The sequence below is a fragment of the Gorilla gorilla genome, chromosome 13 (genome assembly GCF_029281585.2).
Source record: "Gorilla gorilla gorilla isolate KB3781 chromosome 13, NHGRI_mGorGor1-v2.1_pri, whole genome shotgun sequence".
Taxonomy (NCBI): domain Eukaryota; kingdom Metazoa; phylum Chordata; class Mammalia; order Primates; family Hominidae; genus Gorilla; species Gorilla gorilla.
In genome coordinates, this window is record NC_073237.2 from 93,712,622 (window position 1) to 93,728,818 (window position 16,197).

The 16,197-nt window shown below is 48.3% G+C and overlaps 1 protein-coding gene across 1 annotated transcript in view; it reads right to left on the reverse strand.

Moving 5' to 3' along the window:
* Positions 1-1,310: 1,310 nt before the first annotated feature.
* Positions 1,311-16,197, reverse strand: part of LOC109028225 (basic proline-rich protein-like) — a 35,472-nt gene continuing 20,585 nt past the window's right edge. The window contains exons 3-4 of the mRNA XM_055350082.2: positions 11,877-12,144; positions 1,311-3,312 (exon numbers count right to left, since the gene is read on the reverse strand). Of these exons, the coding sequence (XP_055206057.1) occupies positions 12,062-12,144 (83 nt within the window). The 3' untranslated portion in view covers positions 1,311-3,312; positions 11,877-12,061. The remainder of the gene's footprint in view (positions 3,313-11,876; positions 12,145-16,197) is intronic.

Here is a 16,197-nt window from a genome sequence, read left to right on the forward strand (position 1 = left end):
GCTTCCTGAGGACCCTCTACCTTCCCCATCCACCAATAGCCTGGAGGGGGCTACCAGCCAGTGCGATGGGCCAGCCAGGGACCCAAGCCAGGGACCTGCTCAATCTGCCACCTCATCAAGCCCTCCTGGCTCAGCACAGCACAGCTACCACTATGACCCATTGCTGGGACCTCCTGCTCTCTGAAGTGCCCCCCACCCCACCCCACCTGCCCATGGACCAGAGGGGTCCCTCTGTTATGAATCCAGAAAAGATGCTATGAATCCAGAAAAGATGGAGACTGAAGATTTTCAAAGAAACTCTCAATAAGAAACTGAAAAACCACACCCTGTCCAGTCCTTCCACCCTCTCAGTTCCCTCCCTCCCAAAGGCTTGCCCCCATCTCCTCCTCCACTTCGCCATGGTGAGCAGAACCCTGCACAGTGCACTATCTTACACACCATGGAAATTTCCGGGACTGTTCCTGTGCAGAGGGGAAAGAAGGAAGGAGAAATTTGGGAATCACGGGGAGGGGTATGAGTGCAAATCCAATTTACTTAAGAAGTCACAGACCCAAACACCCTAGATGAGAGGTTCCAATAGGTTCCTCTGAGTCTAAGGGCCCCATGGGACTGGGGAGGGGAGGGGAGTCTCAGGTTGGTCCACTGGGCCCCCACTCCCATTTCAGCTGAGTAGGTCTGTTTTGACCAGTTTTGATTTCAATCATCAGAGAAATGTGTTGCTGTGAGGTAAGCTCTTGACAGTCTCCGATTTGGCCCCAGCCTATATCTGACAGGTAAGGAAAGGTAACCTAATTTGAAGCAGAACTGCTGGCCTAAGATCCCAGGGAGGCTCAGAGACCCCACCCAGGTTCCCAGTCCCTACCTCGAGGGTTCACAGCCTCCCAGTACCTCCTAGGCTCACTGAGAGGCAATGCCCAGCCCAGCCCCGTGGATGTCCCTGATCCACCCTGGTGCTCCTATAGAGAGAGGCCTGCTCACCTGGAAACTTCTCTCCATGTGAATTGAGGTGCTCTGCAGAGCAGAGAGGATGGTGTGGAGTGAGGAGTTCTTGAGGACTCAGCACTCCTGGGGAGGAGGGAGAATAAGCCAGGAGGTGGGGAGCTGGAACCCCCCTGCTCCACTCCAGCTCCTCCACGGACATCTCCCCTCCTGGAGGAGACAGAAGCCCCGGGGAGCTGTGACAGGGAGTAGGGGCACACCTGGGACCTAGTGAGCAACACTCACAGGGAAGGAGCCCAGTAGGAAGTGAGCATCCCATCTCTGAGACACGTGTTCAAGGCCAGCATGCCCCTGACAGGAAGGCCTAGGGACTGTGTGGGGGCTTAGACCACAGACCACACACCTGAGAGCTGACAAGGAGGCCGTTCCCAAGGCTGCAAGAGGGAGCATATTAGTCCATTTTCACACTGCTAATAAAGACACACCTGAGACTGGGAAATTTACAAAAGAAAGAGGTTTAATTAAACTTACAGTTCCACATGGTTGGTGGCTGGGGAAGCCTCAAAATCATGGTGGAAGATGAGAAGCAAGTCACATCTTACATGGATGGCAGCAGGCAAAAAGAGCTTATGCAGGAAAAGCTCCCCCTTATAATAACCATCAGATCTCGTGAGACTTACTGTCACGAGAACAGCACAGAAAGACCTGCCCCCATGATTCAGTTACCTCCCACTGGGTCCCTCCCACAACACGTGGGAATTCAAGATGAGATTTGGAAGGGGACACAGACAGGAGCTCCCTGGGCCTCCCACAGCAAACCTTGGCCACCTCGATTCAAAGTTGCACCACCCTGCGCTGGCCCGGGCCTTCACTCTCTGGTCTCTGCATCACATGGTGGTTCACTGAGGGCACCCAGCACGTGATGACCCAGGACCCAATACTGGCAGGCACAGGAGAGTGCCATTTTCACTCAGCCCTTCCTCACTAACTCCAAGCACCAGAAAGTGGCTTATGCCTGTCCCTCCCCAGATGGCATCTGTCTCCTTCTTGATCAGCCATCTAGTCTGTCTCCCCATTTGGATACATGTCTTCCCCAGGGGCAGCTTTGTTTCAGTGTCTGTCTTAGAATCCACATTAGGTGCCTAATAAGGGCTGAGGTGGGTGAGGTTTCCTGAGCACAAGTGGGCAACCCATGCACCTGGCTGCTCCTCAGTGAGCACCCTCCACCTACAAAGGGACCAGGCCCTGACCTGCCTTCCCTCTCTCCTCTCATTCTGCACAGTCACTGTGTGTGGCAGGTGCTGTTATGTCCCATCTTTGCCCTGCACATGTGGACAGTGAAGGTCTGGAGGTTAAGAATCTAGTCCAGGCCATATGGTTGGTAAGAGGTGGAGATGGGATTGGGCCCGCATCATTCGACTGAGGCTCAGGGAAAGGTCCCAGAGGGGAGGCTGTCCCCTGCCCTGAGAGCCCAGCACTCATTGCATCCATCAGAGTCAATTGCTCTGCCACCATCATAGGAAAGAATCCCCCAGGAGGCTGGGGACCTCCTCACTGGGCCAGTTCTGTATGGTCCCAGGCTAGGGGCAGGAGTGCTCTGGGACTGATTCTATCTTGGGCTGTCACTGGAGCAGGCTCCTTCCCCGGAGTGCCCTCAGGGTACTTTTCTGGCCAGGTGCCCAGGATAGAAGAGATAGTGTTAGGGGGTGGGGGGTGGGGGGCAGCAGAGTCACATACCTGGCCTTTCCTTCCACATTGCTCTTCTAGGGCACCCTTGTTTGGATGTGGGCCCCTGTGCCTGCCCTGCCTGTCCAGAGATGGCCCCACCCAACCCCTCTGTGACTGTCCTGGCAGAGACAGCCCTGGTCTTCAGGCAGGGCAGGCATAGAACCTACATGGGCTGGGTCTTGCCAGTGACTCTTGCTCTGAAGGGCTACCTGCACCAGGAATGAGGTTTGAGGTAGAAGTGTGAGCAGGTTGCTCACTACAGCTCCTGTTCTAGGTCCCCTAGAGGTTGGGTCTGGAGGGGTAGATGTGGAAGGAGGCGGGCAGAGCTGGGAAGGGACTGTGGTAGGGATGGCTCTGAGCCCCAGCCTCCCTTTCACTTCCCAGGGGACTTGGATCCTATCCATAACTCTCACTGACTAATTTCCTCCTGCAGAGGAAGCCCCCAGACCTCAGCCCTCTCATGGGAATCCTAAGATGTACGAGATCCAGGGTTCTGCCAGCCCCTCCCCAGCCACAGACTCCCATATGCCCCCAACTGTTCTGGAGAAACAGGAGCCCGTCCTTCTAGACCTGAAGTCCACTGACATTTTTAGTTGATCCTGAGGTCCATCATCTCTGTCAGAATATGGCAGGATGCATCTGTATCTGGAAGAGGCCAGGAGGACATCACAATGTCAACATACTCTGGACGCAGCCTGCTTATGATGTCTAGTGCACCCATGACTCCCCAGCCAGAATTCAGACAATCCCCAGGGAGTGCCTTCTGCAGGCAGAAAAGTACCTGCACAAAGTAGGTGCTCAATGTATATTTGTTGAAAGAATGAACCCCAACCAGAATTTTCCCAGATATCTGAGTTAGCGTAGGGCCCCTCCACCAGCCCCCAGGGAGCCCTGTTCTGGGTACCCCAAGCACAGGGATCAGCCATGTGGAAACTCAAACCCTCTTCACAAATGGGAAAACAGGTTTGCTTTCCATATGCTTTCCCAAACATAGGAAGGCCACGAGTTAGGCAGAGAGCTACTTTGTGTTAAAAAAATAAATAACAGCCACAGCACATCTGGCAGCCATTTCCACAGAGCCAAGCACCAGGTCAGCACCTGCCATGGCTCACCCCATTTAGTCCCTGCAAGAACCCTGTGAGATTCATCCTCTTACCACCTTTCTTCTCAGAGGAGCAAATTGAGGCTAAGAGAGGTGCAGCAAAATTCCTGAGACACACAGCTAGCTGGTGGCAGAGTCCCCACTGTGCTGTGGAAGGGACAGGCTCCCACCTATTGAATACCCAGTCCAGGAACTGTCGGGTAGAGACGAAGAACCAGTGGTTACACAGGAAGGTGGTGCTGTAGGGTATGTGCCTGCTCTGGAAGCCTGGTCCAGGGATGCCACCATATGCTCCTGAGTGCCCACCTGGAGGGTCCACATTGTGCAGATCTCACCCAGGTGCAGGGTTAACTCATTTTCAAACTGAGTGGGACAAGGAAGGACACAGAGTCAGAGGCAGCACCAAAAACCACCAGGAGAATCGTGAGCTAGAGCTCAGACCAGGAAGCCCCAACTCCTTGGGGACTTGTGTGTGAAGAGGGATGTGAGTGCCCACTGCAAGAAAGGTTAGCATTCCCCTATTAAGAGCTTGTATGAAGAGCATCACTCTATTGCGTCCTAAAAAAATCCCCATTGTTGAGATGGAAAACATAGGCTTAGGGATGTCAAATGGCTGCTCAAGGTCACACAAGACAGAACTAAGAACTGCCCAAAGCTAGGGCCGCATCACCTTCCCCCTAAGCTACCTGAAGCTTAGTCTTCTTCTGGCATGGAGGGAGAGGATCTGGGGGAACCTCATTCCCCACCCCACTGCCCCCACCAAGTTGAGAGACCAGTTTGCAGTGTGGATCCACTGCTATGATGTGCATGTTTGTCTTCTCTAAAACTCATGTTGAAGTGTAGTTGCCATTGTGACCATATTGGGAGATGGGACCTTTAAGAGGTGTTTAGGTCATGAGAGCTCTGCCATCATGGGTAGATTAATGTCAGTATCGTGGAGGTGGGTCTGCCCCCTCTTGCTGTCTCTCACTCTCTCTTTGCCCTTCTGCCCTGTGAAGCCTTCCGCCATGGGATGATGCAGCAAGAAGGCCCTCACCAGATGCCAGCATCTTGACTGTGGACTTCCCAGCCTCCAAAACTGTGAGAAATAAATTTCTGTACAATATAAATTACCCAGTCTATGGTGTTTTGTTGCAGCAGCACAAAATGGACTACAACACCCACCCTAGGAGAGTCCTTTAGACTTCAAAGCAAGGCACTTAATTTTCTTTCTTTTACAATAAAGGCAGTTTTGAGAACCTGAGCTATGAGGATCCCAGATCCAGCAAAGGGGCAAATGCCTGGAGGTTCCAGGGTGCGAGAAGGGCTGTCACAGCAACAAGAACATGAGCAGACAACTGGGGGAAGAGAAAATCCAAATGGCTGGCAAACAACTGACAGGTGGCTCAAGCCTGTAAGTGGGAAATTAAAAAGCAAAGGAAGCATACAGTGGCATTTGCCACATGGACAACAGATTATCAGGAATGTAAATGAATGACATCCCCCATTGTCAGGCTGGATGCAGGGAAGCAGCCACCATTGGAGACTGCTGTGGCAACGCAACTGCCACAGCCTCTTTGGAAAGTAATTTGGCTGAAGCGATTTAAGATTTTTCATATGCATACCCTTCCACCAAGCAACCCTATGCCTGGAGTCTGTCTTCTGTAGGGAATAAGTATGTGGTATGAGCCAAATTATGTCTCCCAAAATTCATATGTTGAAGTGCTAACCCCCAGGACCTCATAATGTGACTGTATTTGGAGACATAGTCTTTAAAGAGGTCATTAAGGTTGAGTTCATTGAGGTGGACTCTAATCCAGTCTGACTGATGTCCTCATAAGAGGAGGAGATTAGGGCACAAAGAGGCACAGAGTAGGGAGGTAGAGGTTGCAGTGAGCTGAGACCAAGCCACTGCACTCCAGCCTGGGCGACAGAACAAGACTCTGTCTCAAGAAAAACAAACAAACAACAACAACAACAAAAATGAGGCACAGAGTAAAGACAATGTCAACACAGAGATAAAAGGCGGCCATCTGCAAGCCACAGAGAGAGGCCTCAGAAGAAACCGCCCCAGCCCACACCTTGGTCTCAGAATTCTAGCCCCAGAATTGTGAGAAAACCAATTCTGTTGTTTAAGCCACACAATCTGGGTACTGTTATGGCAGCCCTAGCAGGCCAGTGCTAATAGGACACACATAAGGTGTTCCCTGCAGCCCTGCTGAAATGGCAGCAGAATGGAATCACATCCAGGTCCACCAGCATTGGAAGGCGGAATTGTTGTGGCAAAAAAAAAAAGCCCTCCTTTTGGAATATTGTGAAGACAGGTGAGGCCAAGGCTCTGGCCCTAGTGGGCTAAGATGATGTGTTCTGGGATGTGACAAGTTGCAGAGACACATAAAGAAGAGCTGAACCAACCCCTGCCCCCCGCCTCCATTTTTGTGTATAAACCACCCTATTAAGCCTGATGATTTCTAAGGCTTGGAGCAGGTCTGGAAGGACAGAGGAGCTGATTCTTACATGGGATATCTGGGGCAGGTGGTTAAAAAAACAAAAATAGTAGCAACATGCAAAAATACTCATGGCCTGGTGTGATATGAAAACAATGAAAAAGTCTTTTCTCTGATATTCCTACAAGTATGTGAAGTGTCTTTCCACCTTACCAATTTGCAGGTGGAGGAGGAGTGGCAGCCCAGATTTCTGTGGGGTAGAACTGTGGGCCACTCTAGTGGGAAGGCCCTGCTTGAGAGACCCCAGGAGTCCTTATATACAAAACTGGGTTCTGGACCCGGGCTGTTCATCTCGTGATACTGGCAGTGGAGACACCACCACCACCACCCTCCCCCATGCCCGCTGTCACTCCAGACCAGTGCTGGTCATTATTGGTGGCATGGTGCACCTACCCCTTGTCTAGGAAGATGGAGGAGTTGAACCCATCAACCAGCTCCTCACTGATCTCTCACATGGAGCTCTGCACAAATGATGCTCGGCAGCCAGATCATCAGACATCAGGGCCCTGCCTGGCCATCACTGCAGCGGGAAACTCACATTAGAAATTCTGCTCCCCAGATAAGGCACAGGTAGGCAACTGCATAGAGGAAATGAGCTGAAGTCTCAGGAGCACAGGATAACATCTGGGGAAATGTCCTTCACCCAGCACTCACCTTCCCATCTAGCCATGCCCACTAGGGTTCCAACACCCAACAACCTGCTCCAGCCCAGGAAGGGCCCAAAGCTCATCCCTTGCCTTCCCTCCACTGCCTCCCTCCACACACACGGCGATGGAGAGGGGTGTGGGGCTGCCCAGGTGGGATCACAGTTGTGGCCTGGCCCGGACTTCTCTGTGTTACCTTTGGGTACTTCCTGCCAAATGGCCAGAGGTGCCAGAAGTGAGTGCTGAGCCAAAAAGCCTGCAGCAATGGAAAAGGCTCTCGTGCCGGGCTTTCCTGGAGTCAGGGCCTCAGAAAGTCGGGATACAGCAGGAGAACATCTTATTCCCTTTAGTGGCTCCCATCGAGTGAGCTGGACAGGGGGTCTCTAGAATGTGAGTGCTGGTTATCAAAGTTCTAAGTTCTGCTGGGGCCTATCACCAAGGAAGTTAGGTCACTTCTCTAAGGTTCCATTACCTCGGCTCCTTCCTTCAAAGAGCTCCCTCCCCAAAGGTCTCTCTGAGCCATTGACTGCTCACCCTCCTCCTCTATGTCATCTCCTTAACTGTTCACTATTTTGCCAACATCCCCCCTCTGGGAAAACCCAAATGCAGCGAGGGCCCTAGGTTTGAAGAGATACAGCTGGGTTCCAACCCTTCTTTTTCTTACCAGTTCTGTGCCCTGGAAAACTCACTGTACCTCTCAGAGCCTCTCCAGTCCCCTAACCTGCACAATGCAAATCATCCCAGCATCTGCTTCCCAGAGACATCATCAGGCATACATGAGATAATTCTCATAACACTCATAGGTTGGCGTCACAAGTAACAAATGCACAAACTCAAGAGAAGGAAGAATTATAAGGATAGATGGGATGCAGCACGGACTTAAACTGAAGACATGCCCGGGTTCCACCAGTGTAATATTGGAAAAGTTACTTCCACTCTGGGCCTCATTTCTCATTCTGCACCATGAGAGAGTTAACATAAAATGAAACTCGTATATGGTCATCCTGTGGCATAAAGCCTTCCAGTGGTTTCCTGTTATATTTAGAATCAGACCTAGGTGTCTCATCCCAGCCTATGTGGTAGTCTGCATGCATGCACAGCAACTTGCAATGAACCTCACTGCTGGGATTCATGCCCTTGTGTAACCATAAAGTGGTTACTGACTCCCCTTCTGACTAAGAGAATACAGCAAAGTGACGAGCTGTCTCTCCTGTCTGAGTCAGTTAGGGCTGCTATAAGAAAGTGCCACAGACAGGGTGGCTCACCAATAGCAGAAATGTATTCCTTGCAGTTCTGGAGGCTGGAAGTCTGAAATCAGGGTATCAGCATGGTCCAGTTTTGCCAAGGTCCCTCTTCAGGGTTGCAGACTGCCAGCTTCTTGTTGTGTCCTCAGATGGTTGAAAAAGGGTGACGGAGCTCCCTGGGGTCCCTTTGAAAAGGGCACTAATCCCATTCATGAGGGCTCCACCTTTATGAGCTAATTATCTCACAAAGTCCCCACCTCCTAATATTATCACATTGGGAATTTGGCTAACAACACATGACTTTTGGGGGATGTAAACATTCAATCCATTGCAACTTCCAATATTTAGTTACAAAAAAAGCACCAATTCCCTTGTACTTGCTATCTCCTGTTTCTCCCTCCCTTTCCTTGTCCTTCTCTGTCCCTCCTCCTCTCGCTGCCTCTGTCACAGTCCTCTAACTGAGGAAGCAAGCTTTCATGTCAGGAGCTACCCGACATAGAGGCCCACATGGCAAAGAACTGGGGAACATCCAGGCCAACAGACAGAAAGGAACTCCGGCTTAGTCCAAACTAGTTCTGCCAATACCCACATGAGTGAGCTTGGGAGCAGCTCTTCCCACAGCCCAGCCTTGGTTGAGACCACAGTCCCAGCTTCATGGGAGACCTTCAGGCAGAGGCACCCAGGTAAGCCATGCCCAGGTTACTGATCCACAGACTGTGAGATATTAAATATTTGTACTTTCACATTGCTAATGTTGTGAGAAGAATGGGTAACTCACCTAGTCTACCAGGCCCCAGGATCTGGCCCTGCCATCATTTCCCTCCTCTCCCATCCTCCCTCCAGGGCTCCCCCAAGCCACACTGGCTCTTTCTCTTCTTTCTTCTTCTTCTTATTTATTTATTTATTTATTTATTTATTTATTTTGAGATAGAGTCTCACTCTGTTGCCCAGGCTGGAGTGCAGAGGCACGATCTCAGCTCACTGCAACCTCCACCTCCCAAGTTTAAGCAATTCTCCTGCCTCAGCCTCCCAAGTAGCTGGGATTACAGGCTTACACTACCACACCTGGCTAATTTTTGTACTTTTAGTAGAGATGCGGTTTCACCATGTTGGCCAGGCTGGCCTCAAACTCCTGAACTCAGGTGATCCACCTGCCTCGGCCTCTCAAAGTGCTGGGATTACAGGCATGAGCCACCATACCCAGCCTGCACACTTGCTCTTTCTAACCTCCTCTGCCAAACCCACCTCTGTTTGGGAGTCTCTGCTTCAGTGGTGCCTTCTCCTTGACACATTGTTCCCAAATGTGTGCAGGGCTGGCTCCCTCTGGTCCTTCTGCTCACAGCATAAAAGTAAGGCCCCTCTGAGGCCCACCCAGTGACTTCCCAGGCCCACCTCTCAGCGCCCGACTTCATTTTCTCTACAGCACTTGCTCTTTTCTTTCACATGCCTTTGTCCATCTCCCCCTCCAGACTGTGAGCTCCTGGAGAGCAGGGACCACTTGGCTGATCTCAGCACAGCATGCTGGGCCCACTGGGACACCTGCACAGGGTGAGTGCTCAGGCGTAGTTGCTGCATGAATAAATGGGAGGATCGCAGACTTTCCACCTCCCCACCTTCTGACCAGCTAAGACTGTGGAGATGATCAATACAAATAAAAGGTGTGAGTCAGACCTGAGGAAGGAGGACGGCAGGCGTGACCTCTGCGTGACTTTTCCCTGGCACCAGTTGCTGGTAAAGCAGAGTAGGCACCGCGGACACAGGAGGCTGACCGCCTCCTGGTGGCCAGCCGTAGCACTGCAGCCCCAGGCCAGAGTGCCTCGACTTAAGTCACACACCCCGGCTGGGTGACCTCAAGGCACTGGTTTTTTGGGGGTCTCCAGGGGGCAAAGGAGCAGGTCCGCAGGCTCCAAAGGGCAGTGTAAGGAACCTCGGAAGCCTCCCTTGACCCCTTTTTGCCTCCACTTCCTTTGGCGTCAAGTATCCTTATCTCGGCCAGGACAATGCTTCCCCCTACTTCCAAATGCAGATTCAGGATCCAACAAGGATCAGCCTCGTTCCTGGACCACAGACACGGTGTCCGGTGCTCTGGCACCCTCTGCTCTATAGCAAGCCCTCATCACCCAAGCCCCAAACCTAACTCTGCTCTGAATGATGTCCAGGGAGTGGAGAGCATTTTCCCAGGGTCTCAGAGCACAATGGGCACTGATGGATAAGCCATATCAACAGACACTTTCTGAGTATGTGGAACCCTTGGGGTCACTCACCCAAGCACCCCAATTAATACAGGAGGAAATGGAGGCTTTCTCTCCCATAGTCTCTGTCCGCACTAGCAGGGAGGGCTCATCCTACTTCCAGGTGCCCAGACCAATGGCCTGAGGACCCCAGCCCTGGCCTCTCAAGGCTGTGCTGGGGTCCTTAGGGAGCCCTATGTCTGCCCTGCTCATGCCCTGGGTTCCTGGGCATGTTGCCGATGCCACTGACTCATAACAGAGCTGCCTCCAACCTCTTTCTTCTTTGCCTCTGGGAAGAGGCTCAGCACTGGCCTAGGAAGCTGGAGCCCTCCCTTACCTTTTAGACTCTGTGCATCTTCTGTGGTCTAAGCCAGGCCCTGTCTCTTTCTGGAATTCAGTTTCCCAAATGCACAATGAGGGGATGGGTGTGAAACTGCCTCAGTGTGCTCAGTGAGGATGCAGTGTCAAGTTCCATCAATACAGGACGGGGTGTCAGGGTGGGGTGGCTCAGGTGCATATGGTGAAGAAGCCTCCCTAACTAGGGCAGATGCTGAGGGACACCACATATAACAGCCAGGCCTAGTGCCCATGGCCAGGCATGCTCAAGGGGCCCTGTGTCTGGACCAAGAAGAGAACATGCTGGTGAGTTCCTCCTTCACTGTGTCCACAAGTGCAGTACACAAGGGAGCCCCAGGCAAGGTTGGTCTCATGCAGCTAGCTCTGTGCCTCCCACACTTGCAGGAGCCTGGGTCACATGTTCACCACTGGAGCCAAGAAGTGGTGTCAGTCTCACTTAAGCACTAAGAGTGAGGGCAGAGAGGGGTAGTTTCTTAAGAAAAAACTGAGGTGCTGTCTTCAATAGAAGATGAGTTGGATGTCAGAAAGATAAAAGCACCCGATCTCAGAATCATACATGTAGACCCCATATCTACCTCTGCCACTAGGTACATGGGGATATATATGTCCCAGAGAAGGTAGGTGTCTTGTCCAAAGTCACACAATGAGCAATGGCAAAACTCATAATTTGGTTAACATTCACTATGGCTACATATACTAGAATCCCTAAAATAATAGTGACATGTATTAGTCAGGGTTCTCTAGAGGGACAGAACTAATAGGATAGATGTATACATAAAGGGGAGTTTATTAAGCATTAACTTACACAATCACAAGGTCCCACAATAGGCTGTCTGCAAGCTAAGAGTGAGGAGAGCCAGTCCAAATTCCAAAACTGAAGAGCTAGGAATCTGATGTTTGAGGGCAGGAAGCATCCAGCACAGGAGAAAGATGCAGGCTGGGAGGCTAGGCCAGTCTCTCTTTTCACATTTTTCTGCCTGCTTTATATTCTAGCTGTGCTGGCAGCTGATTAGATGGTGCCCACTCAGATTAAGGGTGGGTCTGCCTTTCCCAGCCCACTGACTCAAATGTTAATCTCCTTTGGCAACACCCTCACAGACACACCCAGGATCAATACTTTACAGAGACAGGCCATCCATACTGACCTTGAACTGACCACCACAGAAGTTTATAAATCATGTGTTTCTGTTCGAGCATCTTGTATGTGCTTTCCATCCTCCATGCGGTCTCATGGTTCAATGTGGCTGCTGGAGCTCCAGCCTCGACCGGCCACCATGTTTGCATTTCAGAGAGCAGGCAAGGCAGGGCAAAGGGGGCCCTCTCAGCTGGGTCACTTCCATCTGAGCAGTCTCCCCAGAGTCCCACACCACACTGTGGTCACATCTAATTGGCTGGAACTTAGGTCATTCTTAGCTGCAAGAGAGGTTGGGAACTTTTTAGTCTTTTAGTTGGTGAATTGCTGTCCTGAATAAAACTGAGCATCTGCATGTAAGAATAAGAGGAGAATGAAAACCGTGGAAACTAACAGAGCTCTCTCTCTACAGTAAATGTCAAGATAGAGAGGAAGGGATGGGGTTGTTTTCAGATGAATTGGGCATTTGTTTACCTATCACAGCCTCTCTTTTCTCACTGTTTATTCATTCACAGAGAGAGAAAAAGCTTGGTTCCAAATCAGGATATATGAATGGGACCCCTGCTTTCAACTCCCTAGCAGAATGACTAGAACAACTGTGTTGGCTTTCATCTGTTTGTACCTTGTAAATAAATCTGAGAACATCCTTTCCTGTTTCATAAATGGGGCAGGGAGGGGCTGAGAGCTGTGAAGCTTTTAAGACAAGCAGCATGTCCCTAAAAAGCTGGGTCAAAATTGAATGTCTGTAAATTTTAAAAGTACAATGTATTCACCCCAAGGACACTTTGACCCTCATAATAAATATTACCAGTAAAATGAATCCACCCAAAATAAAACTTAGTCCATTCAGGCTGCTATAACAAAATACCATAAACGGGATGACATATCAATAACTGAAATTTATTCCTCACAGTTCTGGAAGCTGGGATGTCCTAGCTCAAAGTCCCAGAAGATTTGGTATCTGGTGAGGGCCAACCCCCTGGTTCACAGAGAGCTGTCTTCTCACTGTGTCCTCAGATGGCAGAAGGCAGAAAGGGAGCTCTCTGTGGCTTGTTTTGTAAGGGCACTGATGCCATTCATGAGGGCTCTACCCTCACAACCTTATCACCTCCCAAAGGTCAAACCTCCAAATACCATCATACCGGGGGACAGGTTTCAAAACAGGAATCTGGGGGGACACAAACAGTCTATAGCAAAAACTGATAATGGTTAAAACTGCACGTGGTAAAATTTATCATTGACTGAAAATTGATGGAAGAAAAGTATATTTAACATTTTGATATGCATAATTTGACCAAGGAAAATTGAGTTGGTAGGAATAATAATCCCTAAAGAAAGCTTACAATAGCAGAATCTACAGTCAGTAAATTATGATGTGGATCCCCAAAATATCAAGCCATTTACATAAAAAATTGATCTTGATAAAAATAACTTCAAGCCAGGCCTGGTGGCGCACATCTGTAATCCTAACACTTTAGGAGGCTGAGGTGGGAGGATTGAGGTCAGGGGTTTGAGACCAGCCTAAGCAACATAATAAGACCTTGTCTCTACAAAAAAATAAAAATAAACATTCTGTCCACTGCAGCATCCTAAATTTATAACAGTCTAGTTTGAATTAATACCAACTTAGCTTCAATAGCACACAAAAATTCTGCTCCTATACAGTTCATCCCCTCCTACCTTTATGTTGCTGTTATCACAATTTATATCTTTTTTTCCCTTGAGACAGGGTCTTGCCTGTTCACCCAGGCTGGAGTGCAGTGGTGTGATCATAGATCACTGCACCCTCAAACTTCTGGGCTCAAATAATCCTCACACCTCAGCCTCCTGAATAGCTGAGACTACAGGCATGTGCCACCATGCCTAGCTATTTTTTTTTAATTTAATTTTTCTTTTTTTTAGATATGGGGTCTCTCTACATTGCACAGGCTGATCTTGAATTCTTGGCTTCAAGTGGTCGCTCAACCTTGGCCTCCCAAAGGGCTGGGATTACAGGCATGAGCCACTGTGCCTGGCCATAAATTACACATTTTACATGTATGCCCGTTAAAAGATTTATAATTACTTTTCATGTATTTGTCTTTTGAACTGCATAGGAAATAGTTACAAACCAAAAATGAAACAATACTGTTTTTATATTAATCTATGCAGTTATCTTTACTAGAGATCTTTATTTCTTCATATGGCTTCAATTTGCTGTCCAGTGTCCTCTCATTTCAGCCCCCAAGGACTCCCATTAGCATTTCTTGTGAGAGCAGTCTACTGGCAGTGAATGTTCTCAGATTTTATCTGTGAATGTCTTAATTTATCCTTCATTTTTGAAAGATAGTTTTGCCAGAGAGAGAATTCTTCCTTGAGTTTTTTCTTTCAGCACTTTTTCATTCCACTGCCTGCTGGTCTCCATGGTTTCTGATGAGAAAGCAGCTCTTAATCTTATTGAGGAGTCCTTGTGTGTGATTAATCATTTCTCTTTTTCTGTTTTCAAGATTCTCTTTGTCTCTGACTTTTGACACTTTGATTATAATATGTCTTGGGGTGAAGCTCTTTGAGTTTATCCTAGGAGTTTGTTGAGTTTATCCTTGGAGGTTTGTTGAGTTTCTCGGATCTGTAGATTCATTTCTTTCATCGAATTTGGGACATTTGCCAGTCATTATTTCATCAAATGTTCTTTCTTTCCCCACTCTCTCTACTCTTTCTGAAACTCTCATATTGTAAATTTGATTCACTTGATGGTGTCCTACAGGGCCCTTAGCCTCTGTTCACTTTTACTTATTCTTTTGTCTTTGTGCTCCCCAGACTGGATAATTTCAATTGCACTGTCTTCAAGTTCATAGACACTTTTTCCACTTGCTCAAATCTGCTGTTGAATGCCTCTAGTTAATTTTTCATTTCAGTTATTACAGTTTTCACCTCCAGAATTTCAGTTTAGTTCTTTTTTATTTCTATTTATTAATTGATATTCTTTCTTTGTTCATATATAATTCTACTGATTCCTTTTAGTTCTTGGTTTATGGTTTTCTTTATCTCATTAAACATATTTAAGGCAGTTGACTTAATGCCATTGACTAATAATTCCAATGTCTGGTCTTTCTTAGAAAAGATTTCTGTAAACTTCTTTTTTTCTGTGAATGGACCATGTTTTCCTCTTTCTTTGTATGTTTTGTAATTGTTTGTTGAGAGCTAGAAATTTTAAATACCATGTTGCACTAACTGGATATCTAATTCTTCAATACCTCAGAGATTTCTTGTACTTTATGAGGACTGGTTCATCTATTTATGACTTTTTAAAACTATTTTTGCAAGATATATATTGTTGTTTGTGGTCACTAAAGTTTCTGTTCCATCATTTCTGTAATCAACCAGTGACCCGACAAAGATTTCCTTAAATGTCTGGTTCCCAAAAGACATGGGGGTGGGAGCACAAGTATTGTCTCTTTAAATCCCCAGGAAGCTGCTTCCTGGAGGTTCAGCTCATGGAGGTTGAAACAATGGCTGTCAGCCTCTGTGCTGGCCCCTGAACAATCAAAAGCAGAAATCAGCACTCAGAACACAAAACCTAATATTTGAAGGACAAAGTCCTTATTGCTTACCCTAGCTCTAGCAAGTCACACCAGGAATGTGGGCCGCCACTCCTAAGGATGCACACACACACACACACACACACAGCTTTGTAAATAAAGCTCCCATAATTACCGTGATATTTACAAGTGAGCTTATAGTTTAACCTGTAGTGTACAAAGGAAGGAAAATACCACATTAGTGCTGACACACCATATCACTCTCAGATTAAGAACCACATCGTTAGAGGAAATCTCCTGCACTGTCTTACTCCAGCCAGCAGCTTGCTAGCTCTCCTTAGCCAACTGCTAGCCTCCAGGTGCTATACTTTTCTAATTATAAATATAAAAATCCAGTTTTAAGGAAGTTGCTGCTGAGAGTGAGGAGTCCAGTTTTAAATGAAAAAGACTGTGTGAGGCGATGAGGGAGAATTGGGAGGAAGATGAAGAAGACTATCTCTTGTACTTATGGTAGGGGAAATACAATTTGGGGCTAAGTAAACTCCAGAAAGACCCCCAAAAAGAATGATTCTAACTTCCTCAACTGGTCTGAGCACTAGGGCAAGTGAGGTAATTTTATCTAGTAAAGATAAATTTGTGTATCCCTACGTCTACTGATGTAAACAAGAATATCCTGCTCAGCTTCTCTCTGGGTGGAGTTGGCTGTTGGGGGATTTTGAGTAGCAGTATTATCTGACCTAGCACCCCGATTGTATGACAAATATTTTGTAATCTCTTCATTTACTTTCCTAAAGTGAAATTCACAGATAAAAATAG